At 40.0% G+C, this 19235-nt stretch overlaps 1 protein-coding gene across 3 annotated transcripts in view; it reads left to right on the top strand.

Annotated features, from left to right (window-relative positions):
- Positions 1-19235, top strand: part of LOC126458056 (probable multidrug resistance-associated protein lethal(2)03659) — a 475280-nt gene that overhangs the window by 246500 nt on the left and 209545 nt on the right. For all 3 annotated transcript variants that reach the window (XR_007585566.1, XM_050094853.1, XM_050094854.1), the window contains one exon: positions 11405-11691. Coding sequence is in view for 2 of the 3 variants with exons in the window: in XM_050094853.1 (XP_049950810.1) it covers positions 11405-11691 (287 nt within the window). In the remaining variant the exon portion in view is untranslated. The remainder of the gene's footprint in view (positions 1-11404; positions 11692-19235) is intronic.

The raw sequence follows: 19235 nt of genomic DNA, 5'->3' as shown, positions 1-19235 counted from the left end.
AATACTGCTGCTCAGTGTGGGATCCTTACCAGATAGGACTGATGGAGTACATCAAAAAAGTTCAAAGAAAGGCAGCATGTTTTGTGTTATTGCGAAATATGGGAGAGAGTGTCACAGAAATGGTACAGGATTTGGGCTGGGCATCATTAAAAGAAAGGCATTTTTCATTGCAACAGAATCTTCCCATGAAATTCCCATCACCAACTTTCTCCTCTGAATGCAAAAATATTTTGTTGACACTGACCTACGTAGGGAGAAACAACCACCATGATTAAATAAGGGAAATCAGAGCTCGTACGGAAAGATATAGGTGTTCGTTCTTTCTGCGCACGATACGAGATTGAAATAATAGAGAATTATGAAGGTGATTCGATGAACCCTCTGCCAGGCACTTAAGTGTGATTTGCACGGTATCTTTGCAGGTGTAGATGTAGAAATGGTGAAGCGAACTTTTGTCTGGCCACATATGGACAAAGAGTGCAAGCAATATGTGCAACAATGTGTGGCCTGTCAACAGAATAAAGTTAGCTGGCATGTTAGGTCACCTCTTGGCACATTTATTCCTCCAATTCAGAGATTTGATCATGTCCATCTAGACCTAGTAGGACCTCTCCCACCATTGGAAGGATACACCTACTGTCTTACAGCCATCGATCATTTTACATGTTGGCCCGAGGTGTTCCCCATCGCTGACATCACTGCCGAAACTGTCGTTACTGCATTCTTCAGGGGATAGATTGCCCATTTAGGAGTGCCATTACGAATCACAACAGACCAAGGAAGACAGTTTGAGTCACATTTGTTCAAAGCACTCTCTATCCTACTGGATGCAAGGCACATTAGAACTACAGCTTACCACCCATCAGCAAATGGTTTAATTGAATGCATGCACCGCCAACTGAAAGTATCGCTTCATTGTCACAACTCACATTGGTGGACAGAGATGTTGCCGATTGTCCTCCTGGGTCTCTGTGTGTTGCTGAAAGAAGACCTGAACATCACAGCTGCAGAGCTTGTTTATGGCCAGACGATACGACTTCCCGGTGAGTTCTTTGCTAATGTGCCAGACAATGGCATTTTGCACAAAAGCATCATACACAAATCTGGCAACTACGCCCCATTGCTTTAAGGGATCAGCAGACCCGTCGCCCATTTGTGTTTGACGAGCTACAGGAAAGCCAATATGTCTTCCTACAGCATGACGCAGTACGCAGGCTGGTGCAGCCATCCTATGACGGACCTTATCCTGTCATCAGTAGGGAGGACAAGACAGTCAATGTTGATGTGATGGGTACACCAACCACCATCTCCGTCGACAGGCTCAGACCAGCTTTCCGCCCTCCCTACACTGGTACGGACGCATCTACACACACTAAGGACGTGACCGAAGCTCCAGCCACTCCACTGCACGTCACAGGTCAGCCTCAACAGACATCTGAGGCTACCTCTAATGCATCATCAGCAGCCTGTGCATGACCTGTTGTAACCCTGTGTAGACAACATGTCCATTTCAACAAAAAGTACTGTTGACACTAAGGAGGGAGTGGTGTTACGTGCAGTGTAATGCTGTGTGTGAGTGATTGCCATTTGTAATTATTATATCTGGCACAGTCTCTGACTTATATTTCCTCATTTGTTTTTATGCTCTTCTGTTGTTTAATTTTCTAGTAAAGGAGTCGTATGAGTTACGGTGTGTTTTTATGTTGCAATTAAGTAAATACAACTAGTCTCACAACAGATGAAATTCACAATAAACATTATGATGTGGAATGCATCAACAGAACAAACATATAACACTTATTTATAGCTAAAAATATTTATATTGCTACATGCTGATCATATACTAATTATTTTTTTCCTTTAAAAATGACTAATTATCTCTACTCTAGAATTCTTCTATGGTATAGAAAGAGTTGATAATGAGAAACACATTTAACCTACATTCAAAAACACTTTTGCTATCTGTCAGACATTTTATTTCCATGGGTAGATGGGTAGCTGCATATTTCAACCCTTTCTGACCCAAACTTAGATTCATTAAAGGATAGTGCAGGTCATTTTTCCTTCTAGTGTGGTACTTATGACTGTCTCTCTTACACTCAAACTTAGATGGGCTGTTGGTAACAAATTTCATAAGTGAATAGATGTCCTGTGAGGCTGTCTTTAATATTAACAGCTGCTTAAAGAGATACCTGGAAGATGTGTGTACTCCACCCATTATTGTAATTACTTCTTTTGTACACCCCATCTTCCACAGGGATATCATCCATGTGGCAAGGGGCTGGGATTGGGAGTGACATAGGGATGGACTAGGATGTTGTGGAGGTTGGTTGGGCAATGGAACACCACCACGGAAGGGATGGGAAGAATCTTGGATAGGATGTCTCTCATTGTGATAGATAATCAGAACCATGATGCAGATGTGGTTCAGTTTTTCCAGTCATGGGTGGCATTGGGTGACGATGGAGGTACTCCTTTGAACCTGATTCTTGGGGTTGGTGGGAGGTTTGGGGCCGTATAGAGTTATGGCATAGGATATCTGTGGACTAGCTCTTCTGACATCTTTAGCATACTGGACAAGAGAATTATTGTCACTGCAAATATGCTGTCCCTTGGTGGCTAGGCTGTATGGCACGGATTTTTTGGCATGGATGGGATGGCAGCTGATGAAATGCAGGTACTGTTGGTGCTTGGTGAGTTTAATGTGGACTGAGTTTGGATGGAGCCATGAGAGAGGAGAAGGAGGTCAACATTCATGAAGGTGGTACATTGGGTTGAGAAGGACAAAGTGAAGTGGATGGGATGGAAGGTGTTGAGGTTCATATCAATAAACAAGAAGCAGATCAGTGGTTTGGTGTTTTGGAAGACTAGGAAGGTTTCCTCTAGATGACCCATAAACAGGTGGTCATTGGAGGGTGCCATGTGGGTGCCCATGGCTGTGTTGCAGATTTGTTTTTATACTTACCCTTCAAAGGAAAAGTAGTCAAAAGTAAAGATATAGTTTATAAGGTGTGTAAGGAATGAGGTGGTTTGTTTGGAGTCTGAAGGACATTGGGAGAGAGGGATGAACTAGGATGCAGCAAGCCATGGGCATGAGGGATCTCCATCATATTCCACAAGCCACCTTATGGTGTGTGGCAGAGGGTACTTTCAGTACCGCTATCTGATCCCTCGAACCCTGTTCCCTGTTACACTCATGAATAGTGCGTGGGAAGAATGATTGTCAGTAAGCCTCTGTATTGGCTCTAATTTCTCAAATTATCTCCTTGTGGTCAATATGCGAGATGTATGTGGGGGGAAGTAATATGTTATCTGACTCCTAGTGAAAAGTGATGTCCTGAAATTTCAATAGTAAATCTCTCCGTGATGCACAACACCTCTCTTATACCTTCTGCCAGTGGAGTTCGTTTAGCATCTCCATAATGCTCTCTCACCAGCTAAACAATCCCGTGATGAAATGCGCTGGTCTTCATTGGATCTTCTCTATCTCCTCTATTAGTCCTATCTAATAGGGATCCCAGATAGATGAACAATACTCAAGAATCAGGTGAACAAGTGCCTTGTAAGCCACTTCTTTCATGGATGTGTTTCATTTCCTTAAGATTCTTCTGATGAATCTGAGTCTGGTATCTGCTATTTCCACTATCTGTTTTATATGGTAATTGCATGTAAGGTCACTCTGGATAGTTACACCTAGATATTTTATGGCAGGCGCTATCTCTGGCTGTTTGTCATCAATAGTGTAGCTGTACACTAGTGGATTTCTTTTCCTATGTATGCGCAATATGTTACATTTATTTATGTTTAGGGTCAACTGTCAGAGCCTGCACCATTCATCAATTCTCTGCAGGACATTCTGCAAATTCTTGCTATCTTCTGCCATTGGTACTTTGGTATAGACAACTGCATCATCTGTAAATAGCCTTAAAGAGCAGCCGACACTTTCTACTAGATCATTTATATATATTGTAAACAGCAATGGTCTTGTCACACTTCCCTGTGGTACTCTGGATATTACCTTTACATCTGTCAGTTTATTTCTGTTAAGACCAATGTGTTGAGTTCTATCTGCAAGAAAGTCTTGAATCAATCGTAGGTCTGCTCTGATACTCCGTAAGCTTGTTCTTTTTGATTAAACAGCAATGTGGGATGGTGCCAGATGCCTTACTGAAATCAAGGAACACGACATCAACCTGAGTGCCATTGTCCACTGTGCTGTGCATCTCATGGAAAAACAGAGTGAGCTGAGTTCCACAAGATCTCTGTTTGCAGAATCCATGTTGATTTTTATACAGGAGATATTCATTATCCAAAAATGTCATAATTCTTGAGCATAAGGATGTTGGTGTATAGGAAGGTGGGATCAACAGTGATGAGTAGGTATCCAGGCGGTAAAGGGATAGGGATGCTGCAGAGTTGGTGAAGAAAGTGGTCATTATCTTTTATGTGCGAGGCTAGGTTTTGGACAATAGGTTGAAGGTGTTGGTCAAACAGAGCAGAAATTCTTTCAGTGAGAACACCATAGACAGCTACAGTAGGACATCCAGGAGAGTTGGGTTTGTGGATTTTGGAGAGCATGTAGAAGGCGGGTGTGCAGGGTGTTGTTGGGCTGCAGAAGGAGATGGACTCAGTGTTAAGGTTCTAGGAAGGACTTATGTATTTCAGTAGGCACTGCTGCACATCTGGAATTGGATCACTGTGGCAGAGGTTGCAGGTGGAGGACTTGAACAATTGGTGTAGGCCCTCTGTCGGGTTGTTACTGTGACTCACTATGGCAGTACTGGAGCTTTAGTCTGCAGGGATGGTGATTAAGCCAGAATCTTTTTCCAGGTTGTGTGTGGCTGTTGTTTCTTCTGCTGAAAGATTAGTTTTCTTAGGGAAAAAACCTGGGGAAGGATGGTGAGGCCAAGCTGGAGGTAAGAAACTCCTGGTAGGGAACTAGGGGTAGTTTTGTTGTTAGGGGGGAGGGGCATGGTTGGAAAATGGTATGTACTGGCATAGGCAAAGGTCAGTGTTGGGGTTAGGTTGGCTTTGGTTGGATGGACTGGTGTCAAAAAGTTGTTTCCACTATAAGGATTGGGAGAAAAAGCATAGGTCTTTGACAAGTTCAGCATGGTTGAACTTGTGTGTGAGGATGAAGATGGGGCCTTTGTATAAACTTCTGTTGGGCTGAGGTTTTTGGTTCTTTTCTTTTTGTGTGTGCCTATTGACAACTCAATGCCTGTGCTCTTCAGTAGTGATTGCCTTTAATACAAAAGTATTTATTATCTATAAGTTTCTTAGCATTGTTCTGTTGCACCCTAAATTTCTCTTCCTCTGTATGTGGGTCTTTCTTCTCTAATTCTGCTAGCAAGTGAAATGGAATTTCAGGTTTTCTAACAAAATTTTGCCCTGTTTGTATTTTGCTTGCTGCCTTTTACAAGCAGCCCTTCTATTTTTGCCCCTTCAGCTGACATAATTCAAATTACATGTTTTCTAACTCTGCCTGGTGGGCATGAGTCTTTGCTTCTTGTTCCTTGATTTTCCAGTTTTTCTGTGTTAGCCTACAGTTCCATTGGAGGGACCTATTGCTCACCCTATTCCCTTCACCTCATCAATTGACTGTTTTCACAAAACGGATCTTGCTTAACTGATCTGCAACAAGATACACACTTACCACACATGACTAATTGATTTTAATGCTAGATACAATGCAATTACCATTAGAACTGTTGTTGCAATAAGACTTATAAACCTTTTAAACTGTTTTACATTATTTCACATGACACTAATGCTTTCACTGATGTAAATAGACTTATATTTATAATAGCAAGAAATGTTTAAAATTTGCTTGTAATCTTTATTTATGTAATTATTTATAACAGCAGAATTCCCACTCATCAACACCTGTATCTATTAATGATGCATTGCATAATGTGCCAAATCTTATTATGTTTCAGGCACCTGACTTCGGTTTGCTCATTTTTGCACGAGATTTATTTGCTAATACATCCTTATTCTGTTCATTCATTTTTCTTTTTTTCTTTATATTTGTTCTGCAGTTGGAAATGAAATAAAAATGAAATTGAAAAAGGATACAATTTGCCCTGGAATTTTTTATTGTAGTCTCAGCTTCAGAGTCTGAGGTATTCTTAAATATTTTTCTTCATTGCCATATTTATGGCATCTGACATTATGAAGAAAATATCAATTTACATAATTAATTTTTTTCTTTGTTTGCAGGTACATGTCTGCAGTCTTGGGGCTGTTCCATATCATGCCTGTAGAGGAGCTAAAACAAAATGCCACAGTCCATTGATAAAGTGGGATATCAAGTGGTAATTCATTTTTGGTAGTAGTATAATCTAGTAATTGTGCCACTCCAATCCAGACAGCTGAAGAACCCAACTGGATTGGTCTGACACAGTTGCAACATTCCTACTGCTTACTGTGTGAAAATCCGCTTTATCAATGGAATGCAACATTTTGTTTTAGCTCCTCTTTTGGTGTACTATGGTACTGTGGCTCAGGGATATTGATGTAAATCATTACTGCAGCTGTACCGTATACCCACGAAGAATCAAAAAATTAATTATGTTACTTTTTTGCAAGTGATAATTAAATCAACTAGACATGCAAAATGGCTAAGCAGGAAGGGCTAGAGGACAAATGTAAGGGTGTCAAAGCATATATCACTAGTGGTAAGATGTGTGCTGCATACAGGAAAATTAAATAGACATTCGGAGAAAAGAGAAGCACCTGTATGAATATCAAGAGCTCAGATGAAAAATCAGTCCCAAGTAAAGAAGGGAAAGCAGGAAGGTGGAAGGAGTATATAGAGGGTCTATGCAAAGGAGATGCACTTGAGGGCAATATTATGGAAATGGAACAGGATGCAGATGAAGATGAGATGGGAGATACGATACTGCATGAAGAATTTGACAAAGCACTGGGAGACTTAAATCGAAACAAGGCCCCAGACGTAGAAAACATTCCGTTAGAGCTACTGATACTCTTGCTAGAGCCAGCCATGCAAAACTCATCCATCTGGTGAGCAAGATGTATGAAATAGGTGAAATACCCTCGTACTTTAAGAAGAATATAATAATTCTAATTCCAAAGAAAGGAGGTGCAGACAGGTGTGAAAATTACCAAACTATAAGTTTAATAAGTCATGGGTGCAAAATACTAGCATGAATCCTTTACTTCACTCAGTTGGCGGCTACATGGGTAGCGGAGGCTGTGTGGTGTGGACTGGGCGGTTTTTTAGGTTGGAGGCCTCGGGAAAGTATGGGGTGGGCTGCAATCTCAAAGGGTGCATGGCAAATACAGGACGTGCTTGGATCAAGGAACAGTCGGAATTGTAGTTGTAAATTGTTGTAGTTGTGCTGGGAAAGTCCCTGAGCTTCAAGCACTAATTGAAAGCACAGAAGCTGAAATCGTTATAGCTACAGAAAGCTGGCTAAAGCCTGAAATAAGTTCTGCAGAAATTTTTACGAAGTCTCAGACGGTGTTCAGGAAAGATAGATTAGGCAGAAATGGTGGTGGAGTGTTTGTGTCTGTCAGTAGTGGTTTATCTTGTAGTGAAATCGAAGTAGATACTCCGTGCGAATTGGTATGGGTGGAGGTTATACTTAACAGCCGAACTAAGTTAATAATTGGCTCTTTCTACTGACCCCCAGACTCCAATGATATAGTTACTGAACAGTTCAGAGAAAATTTGAGTCTCATAACAAATAATTACCCCACTCATACGGTTATAGTTGGTGGGGACTTCAACCTTCCCTCGATATGTTGGCAAAAATATTTGTTCAAAACCGGTGGTAGGCAGAAAACATCTTCCAAGATTGTCCTAAATGCTTTCTCCGAAAAGTATTTCGAGCACTTATTCCACGAACCCACGCAAATTGTAAATGGTTGTGAAAACACACTTGACCTCTTAGCCACAAACAATCCAGAGCTAATAGAGAGCATCATGACTGATACAGGGATTAGTGATCACAAGGTCGTTGTAGCTAGGCTCAATACCGTTTCTTCCAAATCCACCAGAAACAAACGCAAAATAATTTTATTTAAAAAAGCGGATAAAGTGTCACTAGGAGCCTTCCTAAGAGACAATCTCCATTCCTTTCGAACTGACTATGCAAATGTAGATGAGATGTGGCTCAAATTCAAAGATATAGTAGCAACAGCAATTGAGAGATTCGTACCTCATAAATTGGTAAGAGATGGAACTGATCCCCCATGGTACACAAAACAGGTCCAAACGCTGTTGCAGAGGCAACGGAAAAAGTATGCGAAGTTCAGAAGAATGCAAAATCCCGAAGATCGGCTAAAATTTACAGACGCGCGAAATTTGGCACGGACTTCAATGCGAGATGCCTTTAATAGGTTCCACAACGAAACATTGTCTCCAAATTTGGTAGAAAATCTGAAGAAATTCTTGTTGTACGTAAAGTACACAAGCGGCAAGACGCAGTCAATACCTTTGCTGCGAAGTGCCGATGGTACTGTTACCGATGACTGTGCTGCTAAAGCGGAGTTATTGAATGCAGTTTTCTGAAATTCCTTCACCAGGGAAGATGAATGGAATATTCCAGAATTTGAAACACGAACAGCTGCTAGCATGAGTTTCTTAGAAGTAGGTACCTTAGGGGTTGCGAAGCAACTCAAATCGCTTGATATGGACAAGTCTTCAGGTCCAGATTGTATACCGATTAGGTTCCTTTCAGATTACGCTGATACAATAGCTCCCTACTTAGCAATCATATACAACCGCTCGCTCACTGATAGATCTGTACCTACAGATTGGAAAATTGCACAGGTCGCACCTGTTTTTAAGAAGGGTAGTAGGAGTAATCCAACAAACTACAGACCTATATCATTGACGTCAGTTTGCAGTAGGGTTTTGGAGCATATATTGTATTCAAACATTATGAAGCACCTTGAAGTTGATTCTGTATTTCTAGATTTCTGGAAATCTTTTGACACCATTCCTCACAAGCGACTTCTAATTAAGCTGTGGGCCTATGGGGTATTGTCTCAGTTGTGCGACTGGATCTGTGATTTCCTGTCAGGAAGGTCCCAGTTCTTAGTAATAGACAGCAAATTATCGAGTAAAATTGAAGTGATATCAGGTGTTCCCCAGGGAAGTGTCCTGGGACCTCTGCTGTTCCTGATCTATATAAATGACCTGGGTGACAATGTGAGCAGTTCTCTTAGGTTGTTCACAGATGATGCTGTAATTTGCCATCTAGCAAGGTCATCCAAAGACCAGTATCAGTTGCAAAGTGATTTAGAAAAGATTGCTGTATGGCGTGGCAGGTGGCAGTTGACGCTAAATAACGAAAAGTGTGAGGTGATCCACATGAGTTCCAAAAGAAATCCGTTGGAATTCGATTACTCGATAAATAGTACAATTCTCAAGGCTGTCAATTCAACTAAGTACCTGGGTGTTAAAATTACAAACAACTTCAGTTGGAAAGACCACATAGATAATATTGTGGGGAAGGTGAGCCAAAGGTTGCATTTCATTGGCAGGACACTTAGAAGATGCAACAAGTCCACTAAAGAGAAGCTTACACTACACTCGTTCGTCCTCTGTCAGAATATTGCTGTGTGGTGTGGGATCCTTACCAGGTGGGATTGACGGAGGACATCGAAAGGGTGCAAAAAAGGGCGGCTCATTTTGTATTATCACGCAATAAGGGAGAGAGTGTGGCAGATATGATATGCGAGTTGGGATGGAAGTCATTAAACCAAAGACGTTTTTCGTCACGGCGAGTTCTATTTACGAAATTTCAGTCATCAACTTTCTCTTCCGAATGCAAAAATATTTTGTTGAGCCCAACCTACATAGGTAGGAATGATCATCAAAATAAAATAAGAGAAATCAGAGCTCGAACAGAAAGGTTTAGGTGTTCATTTTTCCCACGCGCTGTTCGGGAGTGGAATGGTAGGGAGATAGTATGATTGTGGTTCGATGAACCCTCTGCCAAGCACTTAAATGTTAATTGCAGAGTAATCATGTAGATGTAGATGTAGATGTAGAAGAATGGAAAAAGTGGTAGCAGCTGACCTTCGGGAAGACCAGTTTGGATTCTGGAGAAATGTAGAAAAACACAATGCAATATTGACCCTATGACTTCTCATAGGAGATAGGTTAAGGAAAGGCAAAAACCTATGTTCATAGCATTTGTAGACTTAGAGGAAGCTTTTGGCAATGTTGACAGGAATACTCTCTTTGAAATTCTATAGGTAGTAAGGGTAAAGTACAGAGAGCAAAAGGCCATTTACAGCAAATACAGAAACCAGATGGCAGCTACAAGAGTTGAGGAACACAGACAGGAAGCAGTTATCACAAAGGGAGTGAGACAGGGTTGTAGCCTATCCCTTACATTATTCAGCCTGTATATTAAGCAGGCAGTAAAGGAAACAAAAGAAAAGTTTGGAGTAGGAATTAAATTCCGGGGAGAAGAAATAAAAACTTTGAGGTTTGCCAATGACATTGTTATTCTGTCAGGGACAGCAAAGAACATGGAAGAGCAGTAGAACAGAATGGACAATGTCTCAGAGGAAGAGAAATATGAACATCAACAAAAGCAAAATGAGAATAATGGAATGTAGTTGAATTAAATCAGGTGATGCTGTGGGAATTAGATTAGGAAATGACACACTTAAAGTAGTAGATGAGTTTTGCTATTTGGGAAGCAAAATAACTGATGATGGTTGAAGTAGGGAGGGTATAAAATGTTGATTGGCAATGCCAAGAAAAGCGTTTCTGAAGAAGAGAAATTTGTTAACATCGAATATAGATTTCAGTGTCAGGAAGCCCTTTCTGAAAGTATTTGTATAGAGTGTAGCCCTATATGGAAGTAAAACATGGACTATAAACAGTTTAGAAAAGAAGAGAAATGAAGCTTTTGAAATGTGATGCTACAGAAGAATGCTGTAGATTAGATGAGTAGACCACATAACTAATGAGGAGGTACTGAATGGAATTGGGGAGAAGTGAAATTTGTGGTTCAACCTAACTAGAAGAAGGGTTCAGTTGCTGAGGCATCAAGGGATCACTAATTCAGTACTGAATGGAAGTGGCGGGAAGGGGGGGGGGGGATCATAGAGGGAGACCAAGAGATGAATACAGTAATAAGATTCAGATGGATGTAGGTTGCAGTAGTTACTTGGAGATGAAGCGGCTTGCACAGGATAGAGTAGCATGGAGAGCTGCATCAAACCAGTCTTTAGACTAAAGACAACAACAACAACAACAATTAAATCTTTATGATACCCATCATAAAACTAAAGGTGAATGATAGGTAATATAGAAGTGAGAAATAATTGGGAAGAGCGAATAATGATATTTAATTAATGTGAGCCTATTTTTCTTGTTATTGCCATTAACTGAGCTTTAAATTTTTTCTAGTCATCCTTACTACAGACAGTTCTGGGTGAGCTGCCAGCCACTTCAGGAACTCTGGCTGTAAGTGGCAAAGTTTCATATGCATCACAAGAACCCTGGCTGTTTGCTGCTACTATTCGACAAAATATACTCTTTGGTGAACCTTATGACAGAGAGAGGTACTGGCAAGTAATAAAAGCGTGTGCACTGGAGGTGGATTTTGACTCATTCCCACACCGTGATAAGACTCTTGTTGGTGATAGAGGCATTATGTTAAGTGGTGGACAGAAAGCTCGTGTTAATCTTGCCAGGTGGGTATATATCTGTGTATTACTGCAATAATATATCTTGGTCTTTTTGAACCTTCTTACAAATTTGAAGGTAAAAAATTCCATAAGGAAGAAAAGTGTCAAATTTTAAATCATGTTAATGATAATGAAAGACTGGATAATAGATTTTTTGAGAAGATGTGCAAAGTTATTTGTCTTTGGTGGGAGAATACAAAGGGGTACCCAATAGAAACTGAACTAATTTTCTGGTGAGCAGAGCTTTTGTAGTACTGCATTTTTGCCACTAGGAGCACATAGAGAGAATATTCCAGAGTCAGTAAGTTGAGTGCTATCACTGAAGAAGCTCAGGACTAGTTTCAACAGAGTTTATAGTAACAACTGTTTTGTGTGATTGCCATTTTTGCAATGGTTAATTTTTGTGAACAGTGAAATTTTGATTTTTTGCTCAGAAAAAGTGGAACAGAAGACCTTGGAATGTTAAAAATGGCATGCAAGGGTGATGGTATTGGGGAAAACATAAGTATTTGAGTGGTTTCCTCATTTCAAAAATGATGAAATGTCAACTGATGACAAACCTCATTCTTGTCATCCTTCCATGGCCTGAACACATGAAAATCTTGAAAACATTCATGCAGTCACCAACAAAGATCTGCAGTGGACCATTGAAGAAATTATGGAGTTGTCAGGAGTGACTTGGCGTTCAATGCAGTGAACTGTGAGAGATTATTTGGGAGTTAAAAGGTTGGCTGCCAAATTCATGCCACAACTGCTGACTGGTGAACGAAAACAAGATTGCATGGAAGCATGCTATGCTTTGAAACAACAGTTCTGAAATGATTCAAACTTTTTTACAGAAATTATCACAAGTGATGAAGCTTGGTGCTATGGTTACAATCCTGAATCAAAGCAACAATCAAGCCTGTGGAAGAATTCAAGTTCACCTCATTCCAAGAAAGCTTGTCAGGTGAAATTAAACATTGAGACAATGTTGATTTGTTTTTCTATGTGAGAGGAGTTGCTCATTCAGAGCTTGTTCCACTGTGTCATGCAGTTGACCAGCCTTTCTACTTGGAAGTATTGAAAAACTTGTGCAACAGTGTGCGGCGGAAGTGACCTGATTTGTGGCAGTCGGGTAACTGGTTTTTCTATCGTGACAGTGCACTTGCTTATACATCCCTGACTGTAAGATACTTCTTGTCCAAAAATGGAATGACCACTGTTTTGCACCCCCTGTTCTCACCCAAAGTGTTTTGCTGATGTTGTTGAGGTGAAGAAAAAAATGATGGAAGAACTCTCAAATATAAGAAAAGATGAATTTAAACAATGTTTTAAAAAATGGAATAAAAGATTAGACATATGTGTCAGTGCAAGAGGAGAGTACTTTGAAGAGAATTGATGGTTTATGCTTAAAATGCGAATAAATAAGTTTAAAAAAGTTCTGTTTATTTTGGGTGCCCCCTCATAAGTTACTCATCAAATTTTCATGGACATTCAAACAGTGCAAGTGAACACATTAACCCTAAGACAAGAGTTTGAGAGTAACAGGGGAGTGTCACAGAATAAGCCTGTTTGAAGGAATTATCTGGATACACTTGGAGTGGTTCAAAGAAACCGGAAAAGTATAAAATAATATCTGAATCTTTTGGCTGCTGCATTCTCTATCCAGATAAATAACGAGAACCTTTTTATCAGTGACAAAATTTCTAGGTCTACATACATATTACACAAGTTTCCACATCATTGCTAGTCATTCCCTTTCCTGTTAGACTTGCAAATGAATCAAGGTTAAAATGACTGTCTCTACACTTCTACACAAGCCCTAGTTTCTCTTATCTTGTCTTTGTGGTCTTGACATGAAATATACATTGGCAGCAGTAGAATCTTTCAAAAGTCATCCTCAAATGACAGTTCTCTAAATTTTCTCAGTAGATATTTGCAAAGATATCAGCTTCCCTGAGGGATTCCCATTTGGAATATGTGTATGTTTATCTCACTCGTGACAAATCTAACAGTATGCCTCTGAATTGCTTTGATGTCTGAATTGGCACATATCCCAAACACTCAAGCATCACTCAAGAATGGGCCATACTAGTTTTCTATATGTGGTCTCTTTTACATATGGGCTACTCTGTCCTAGAATTCTCCCAATTAGCCAAACTTGACATTTCACCTTTTCTACAACTTTATGTGTTCATTCCATTTCATGTCAATTTCAATGTTATGCCCCTTGTCTCTTTTGACATTAACTGGCCAGGACAACATATGAGTTCCATTACTTCATTAACAGTATGCTGTTGGGCACTGTGTCAAACTCTTTCCAAAAATCTAACAATGTGGACTCTCCTTGTTACCCTTGCAGAATATCATGTGAGAAAAGTGAAAACTGAGTGCTTTCTAAATCCATCCTGATTCGTGGACAGAAGCATTCTTGTCTCAAGGAAATATATTATATTTGAACTTAGAATCTTCCTGATCATACACATATTATAGTATTAATGGCCACCTTCAACCTAGAAGCTTTAGACTGGGAGACTCAAATCAAAGTACTGACTCAAGAGGGTAACATGTGAGATTTTCTAGTTACAGAGAGGCATGAATTTATGAACTCATTTAAAGTAGAGTGTGGAATCAGTGATCTAAGGTAGTAATATAAAGAAAGGTAGGAAGATAGCCAACCAGAGTGGCTGCGTGGTTCTAGGCGCTACAGTCTGGAGCGCTACGGTCGCAGGTTCGAATCCTGCCTCGGGCATGGATGTGTGTGATGTCCTTAGGTTAGTTAGGTTTAATTAGTTCTAAGTTCTAGGTGACTGATGACCTCAGAAGTTAAGTCACATAGTGCTCAGAGCCATTTGAACCCAGCCAGGTAGGAAGATAGTTGAGCTTACATAGTGCAGCAAGAAACAGATCTCAGATTTATATATGCAGATTGAAGTGACAAATGAAAATTTGTACTAATGCTGGACTTTGAACCAGGATCTCCTGTTCATTGCACAGATGCACTAACCACTACACCATCGTGGCATGGTAGCTTTGCCCAACTACACAGACTTCTTCTTAAATCCAAATTCCCGTTCACGCCTCAATCCACTTGGTATTACCCCTAAACGCAAACAGCATTACAGAGGTTTTCCAAATATATTGGGTTAGTACCTCAGCACTGAATGAAATGGGGGATCCTACCCAAAATCCAGCATTCAGTGTTGAAGTGCTATTCCACTGAAGCTGGAGAGCTTCTGCAATGCTTTAAAGCACCTATGCCTGGATTTCGTGCAGGATTGTCCATTTTGTTTGATGCCAAGGTGCAATTACAATACAGCTGGAGAGACTCTGCAATGCTGTTCAAATTTGGAGGAATACAAAGTGGACTGAGGCATGTATGGGAGTTTGGACTGAGGAGAGAGGCATGCTAGGGTGATGCATGCAGATGTACAAAGCCACTGTCCCGTGAAGGTGTAGTGATTAGCACATCTGCCCAGTGAGCAGGAGATCCTGGTTCAAATCCTGGCTTTACTATAAATTTTCATTCATCACTTCTGTCTGCACATACACATCGTAGATGTTTTAGACTTGAAAAGGTTTCTGGAAACATATAGTTTGATTTGAGATCTCAGATTAACTGGGTGGATTGTACAGAGTAGTTAAAATAAAACAGGCCCAGAAAATATTTACAGTAAGACTGATGTGTGATTGAGCCTTGTTAATGAACTCACAGAAGAGGCTGAAAATGGCAACCATTGCCATTGATGTGGCACTGTGCTTGATTTATCACATTGTGAGGCACACGTAGCAGCTCTGCTTGAGAGACAGCAGCAACAGCAGTTTCAGAGTTCGGCTGTAGCTCTGCAAGAGTGTGAGGATATTTGAGTATGTCTGACATTTCGATTTGCCCCACAGCTAAAATAACAGGAAGAGAGATCAGGCAGTCAAGGTGGCCAGGAGATTGCACTGCTTCTGCGGATTGACCTCGCTTCATCAAACACCTTGTGCCCTTGTGATAAGGTTGCCAAGGTGGTGTGTACTGTTGCTCCATCTTGATGAAAATATTCACACAGTTGTTCATTTTCTGTAAGTTGATCCACATGTGGATTAAACTGTTTCTGGACATTCTGGCTAACATTAACAGTGTGGTGAAAGAATTGTTATATGATGTGGACATCAGACATTTCACACCAGACACCAAACGTGAGATTTTGCAGCTGCTTTTCAAAGTACTGATGAGAATTTTCTGATATATAATGACACGTGGTCTGTAAATTCACATTTTCTGAGAAACCAGGCCTCATCTGAAGAAGTGAAAAAACTGAGGATCCATAAGTCTTGATTGCATTTCACACAGAAATAACCATCAGAACTCTACATGCTTCAACTCATGCACAACAGTAAATTTGTAAGGATACAGATGCAGATTCTTTTTGATAATGTTTTGACACTGCAGTGTCTTAATTCCTATGAGTACAAGTAAATGGTGTTGAGATTTTATTAGACTTTGTTTGTAGGATTTCCTTCACACAAGCAATATTTTATAATGAGCCTGTTTCACACCATACTGCTACTCCATATTGCATTGCATGTTTTGATGGAGGTTTATGCCAAAACATGTCCAGTCTTAAACTCATCCACAAATAGTTCTGCACTTGTTTTCCACAAGTTATGCTTCACACAACACTCAGTAATGAACACTGTAAGCTCTACCTTTTGAATCGTACATATATTGCTGTTCATTTCCATTTGTCAGAAATCAATCTTTTGAGGGAGGTGGGTTGCATCAGATCATGTCTGACATAGAAATAAACTTTCTACCTATTGCTCATGACATGCATGTAATTACTGGCCATAAACTTGGTAATTACGCATGATAAGGATCTGTTATAAATGATAACACCATGTATATAAACTTAGTTTATTGGTTCCCAGCAATGAATGTCCCTAACAATGGTTTTCATACTAACACTTTTGTAATCAACACTTATAATTTGTCATTCCAGAGAAGATACCATTTAATTGATCTCAATTCTTTCATCAATACCAATTTAAAGTTTTACTGCAGTTTCTTACAGGTCATTAATTCATATAAATTCTAATCAGTAGCTTCAGTTCTACTCACTCTAGAAAATCTAACACTTGCTCCTTCCAATTAACTTTTATATATAACATTATTAATTAGTAACTGCTCAACATTTTAATACAGTTCTTCCTCTCAACACTATATTTAACTTTTAATGTCACTGATCCCCATCTTTATGATGTGACCAACACTTTTACCTCCACACACCTACTTACTTGCATACCCACTCATTACATACAGGAACAATGCCAGTTTGATTTGACAGTGCTCCAACCAATCAACAAAGGCTTGTAGTGCACCAAAGGTTCCAGAATGTCAGATTTGCCAGCTAGTGTATGCTGGTGAAAGAGCATGACTGTAGTTGATGCAGTACTCTTACATTCCCATGCTAAATTGGAAGATCCCTGCAACCAAGGAAGAAAAATTAGTCTCTCTTTCGACAACAAAAGTGGTGTCTCCTCCCTCTTCACACTCAGAGTTTACACATCATCATCATCTTGGACAGTTTCCAGCCACTGGCTGGGTCTGTCGGGAACACAAGCCTCTCCATCGTGTTCTGTCTTTCCACCATCCCCCTCTTCCACCTTCGTCCAGTTCTCTCCTCTTCTCATCACACATTCCTTCACTCCCTTCACCTATCTATCTCTTGGTCTTCCTCTGGGCCTCTTCCCCTCCAGTTGCAGATCAAACATCCTCTTTGGAATTCTTCCCTCATCCATTCTCTTCATGTGTCCATACCACTGCAGTCTTGATTTTTCTATCCTGTCCTGTACTGGTTCCTCCTTTAGTATTTCCCTCACATACACATTTCACAATCTGTCTCGTCTTGTTACACCCAACCTGCTCCTCTGGAACTTCATTTCACTAGCCTGTATTCTACTTTTGTCGCTTTTGTGCATTACCCATGTCTCACTTCCGTATGCCAATATGGGGACAAAGTAGGTTCGGTATATAATTCCCTTGGATTTCTGTGGCACCTCCTTGCTCCAAATAAGCCCCCTAATGAATTTATAGAACTGCCCTGCTTTTCTGCACCTTTCATTTATTTCCATTGCATTTCCCCCCTTACTTTCAATCACGCTTCCCAGGTACTTGAAGTTCTCTACCACTTGTAGTTTTTCCCCTCCACAAGCTATATCCACATTTGGCCTATTCTTCTTCCTTGTTGTGACAATTATTTCACTTTTCTTTGCAGAGAAATGCATTCCATATTGTGCTGCCGTTGCCTCCCATGCATCTAACTGCTCTTGCACCTCCTTCTCGCAATTTCCCCATAACATCAGGTCATCGGCAAAAAGCACTGCTTTCATTTTATGATCTCCAATTGCATCTGATACTTGCTGTAGGATTTCATCCATAACAATAATAAACAATAAAGGCGAAAGTGCACTTCCCTGTCGCAGCCCATTTTCCAGCTTGAACCATGCAGTACGTTCCCTCCCCACTTTCACACAACTCTCACTTCCCTCATACATTTTTCTGACTTTTCGTGTTATCTCTTCATCTATCCCTTTTGCGTTCAGCACATCCCAGAACTTGTCCCTACAGATACTGTCATACGCCTTCTCAATATCTAAAAAGGCCATGATTAAGTCCTTCCCGTACTCATAGTGCCTTTCCTGCAGTTGCCTTGCCGCAAATATGAGGTCCGTTGTTGATCTTCCCGGTCTGAAACCGTACTGCTCCTCTTGCAGTCTACTTTCAATACTGCTTCTTATTCTCTTCTCCAGGATCTTTTCATAGATTTTTCCACAGTGACATAGCAGGGTGATTCCTCTGTAGTTCTCACATCTCCTTTTATCCCCTTTCTTGAAGATCGGGACTATAATTCCTTTCTTCCAATGGCTGTTAATTAAATACTCTCAGAACTCCTTACATTCATCCATCCCTGCACTTCAGCATATATAAATTTATAATATTATTGTTTTGTATTTTAAAAAATAATTTAATTAGAAGATACTCTTGAAAAGAGTTTCTTCATTATTAAGGATGTATGCATACTAATGAAAAGAAAAGCAGTGCAATGAAGAAAGCAAAATATCTAAAATATCCCTAAATATAAACACACTGGACAACAAAATTATTCCATTAAATTAATCACCAAAGGCCCTGTCGGTATGAGTTATTTATCTCAGTTCATCAGAATTTTCAGTCAAGAAATGCAGAAGGTATCAAGATTTTTAATCTGGTACTATCACTATTATTAGGAAGCAGAAACATGTTTATTTATGTAAGAAGAAAACGGGGAGAAAAAAATAAGGTTTTTATGCCCAGTTTAAAGAATATGTTTAAAAGACCAAATCTTATTAAACAATGGCATTCATTTGGGAAAAAAATGGAAAAGTTAGTTTGTTGTAAGAAAACACTTTGCACATTTTTAAACCCAGCTTTTTGTTTCTATTTGTTGCACTCACTCATGCTTAGAAAGATGAAATTCTGTCAGGACTGGAGTTGAAATGAAAAGCATCAGTTTTTCAGTGAGTCTTTTCTCCTTTCCAAA

This window comes from Schistocerca serialis, chromosome 2, assembly GCF_023864345.2.
Source record: "Schistocerca serialis cubense isolate TAMUIC-IGC-003099 chromosome 2, iqSchSeri2.2, whole genome shotgun sequence".
Taxonomy (NCBI): domain Eukaryota; kingdom Metazoa; phylum Arthropoda; class Insecta; order Orthoptera; family Acrididae; genus Schistocerca; species Schistocerca serialis.
This window is presented reverse-complemented; position numbering and strand designations above follow the sequence as displayed.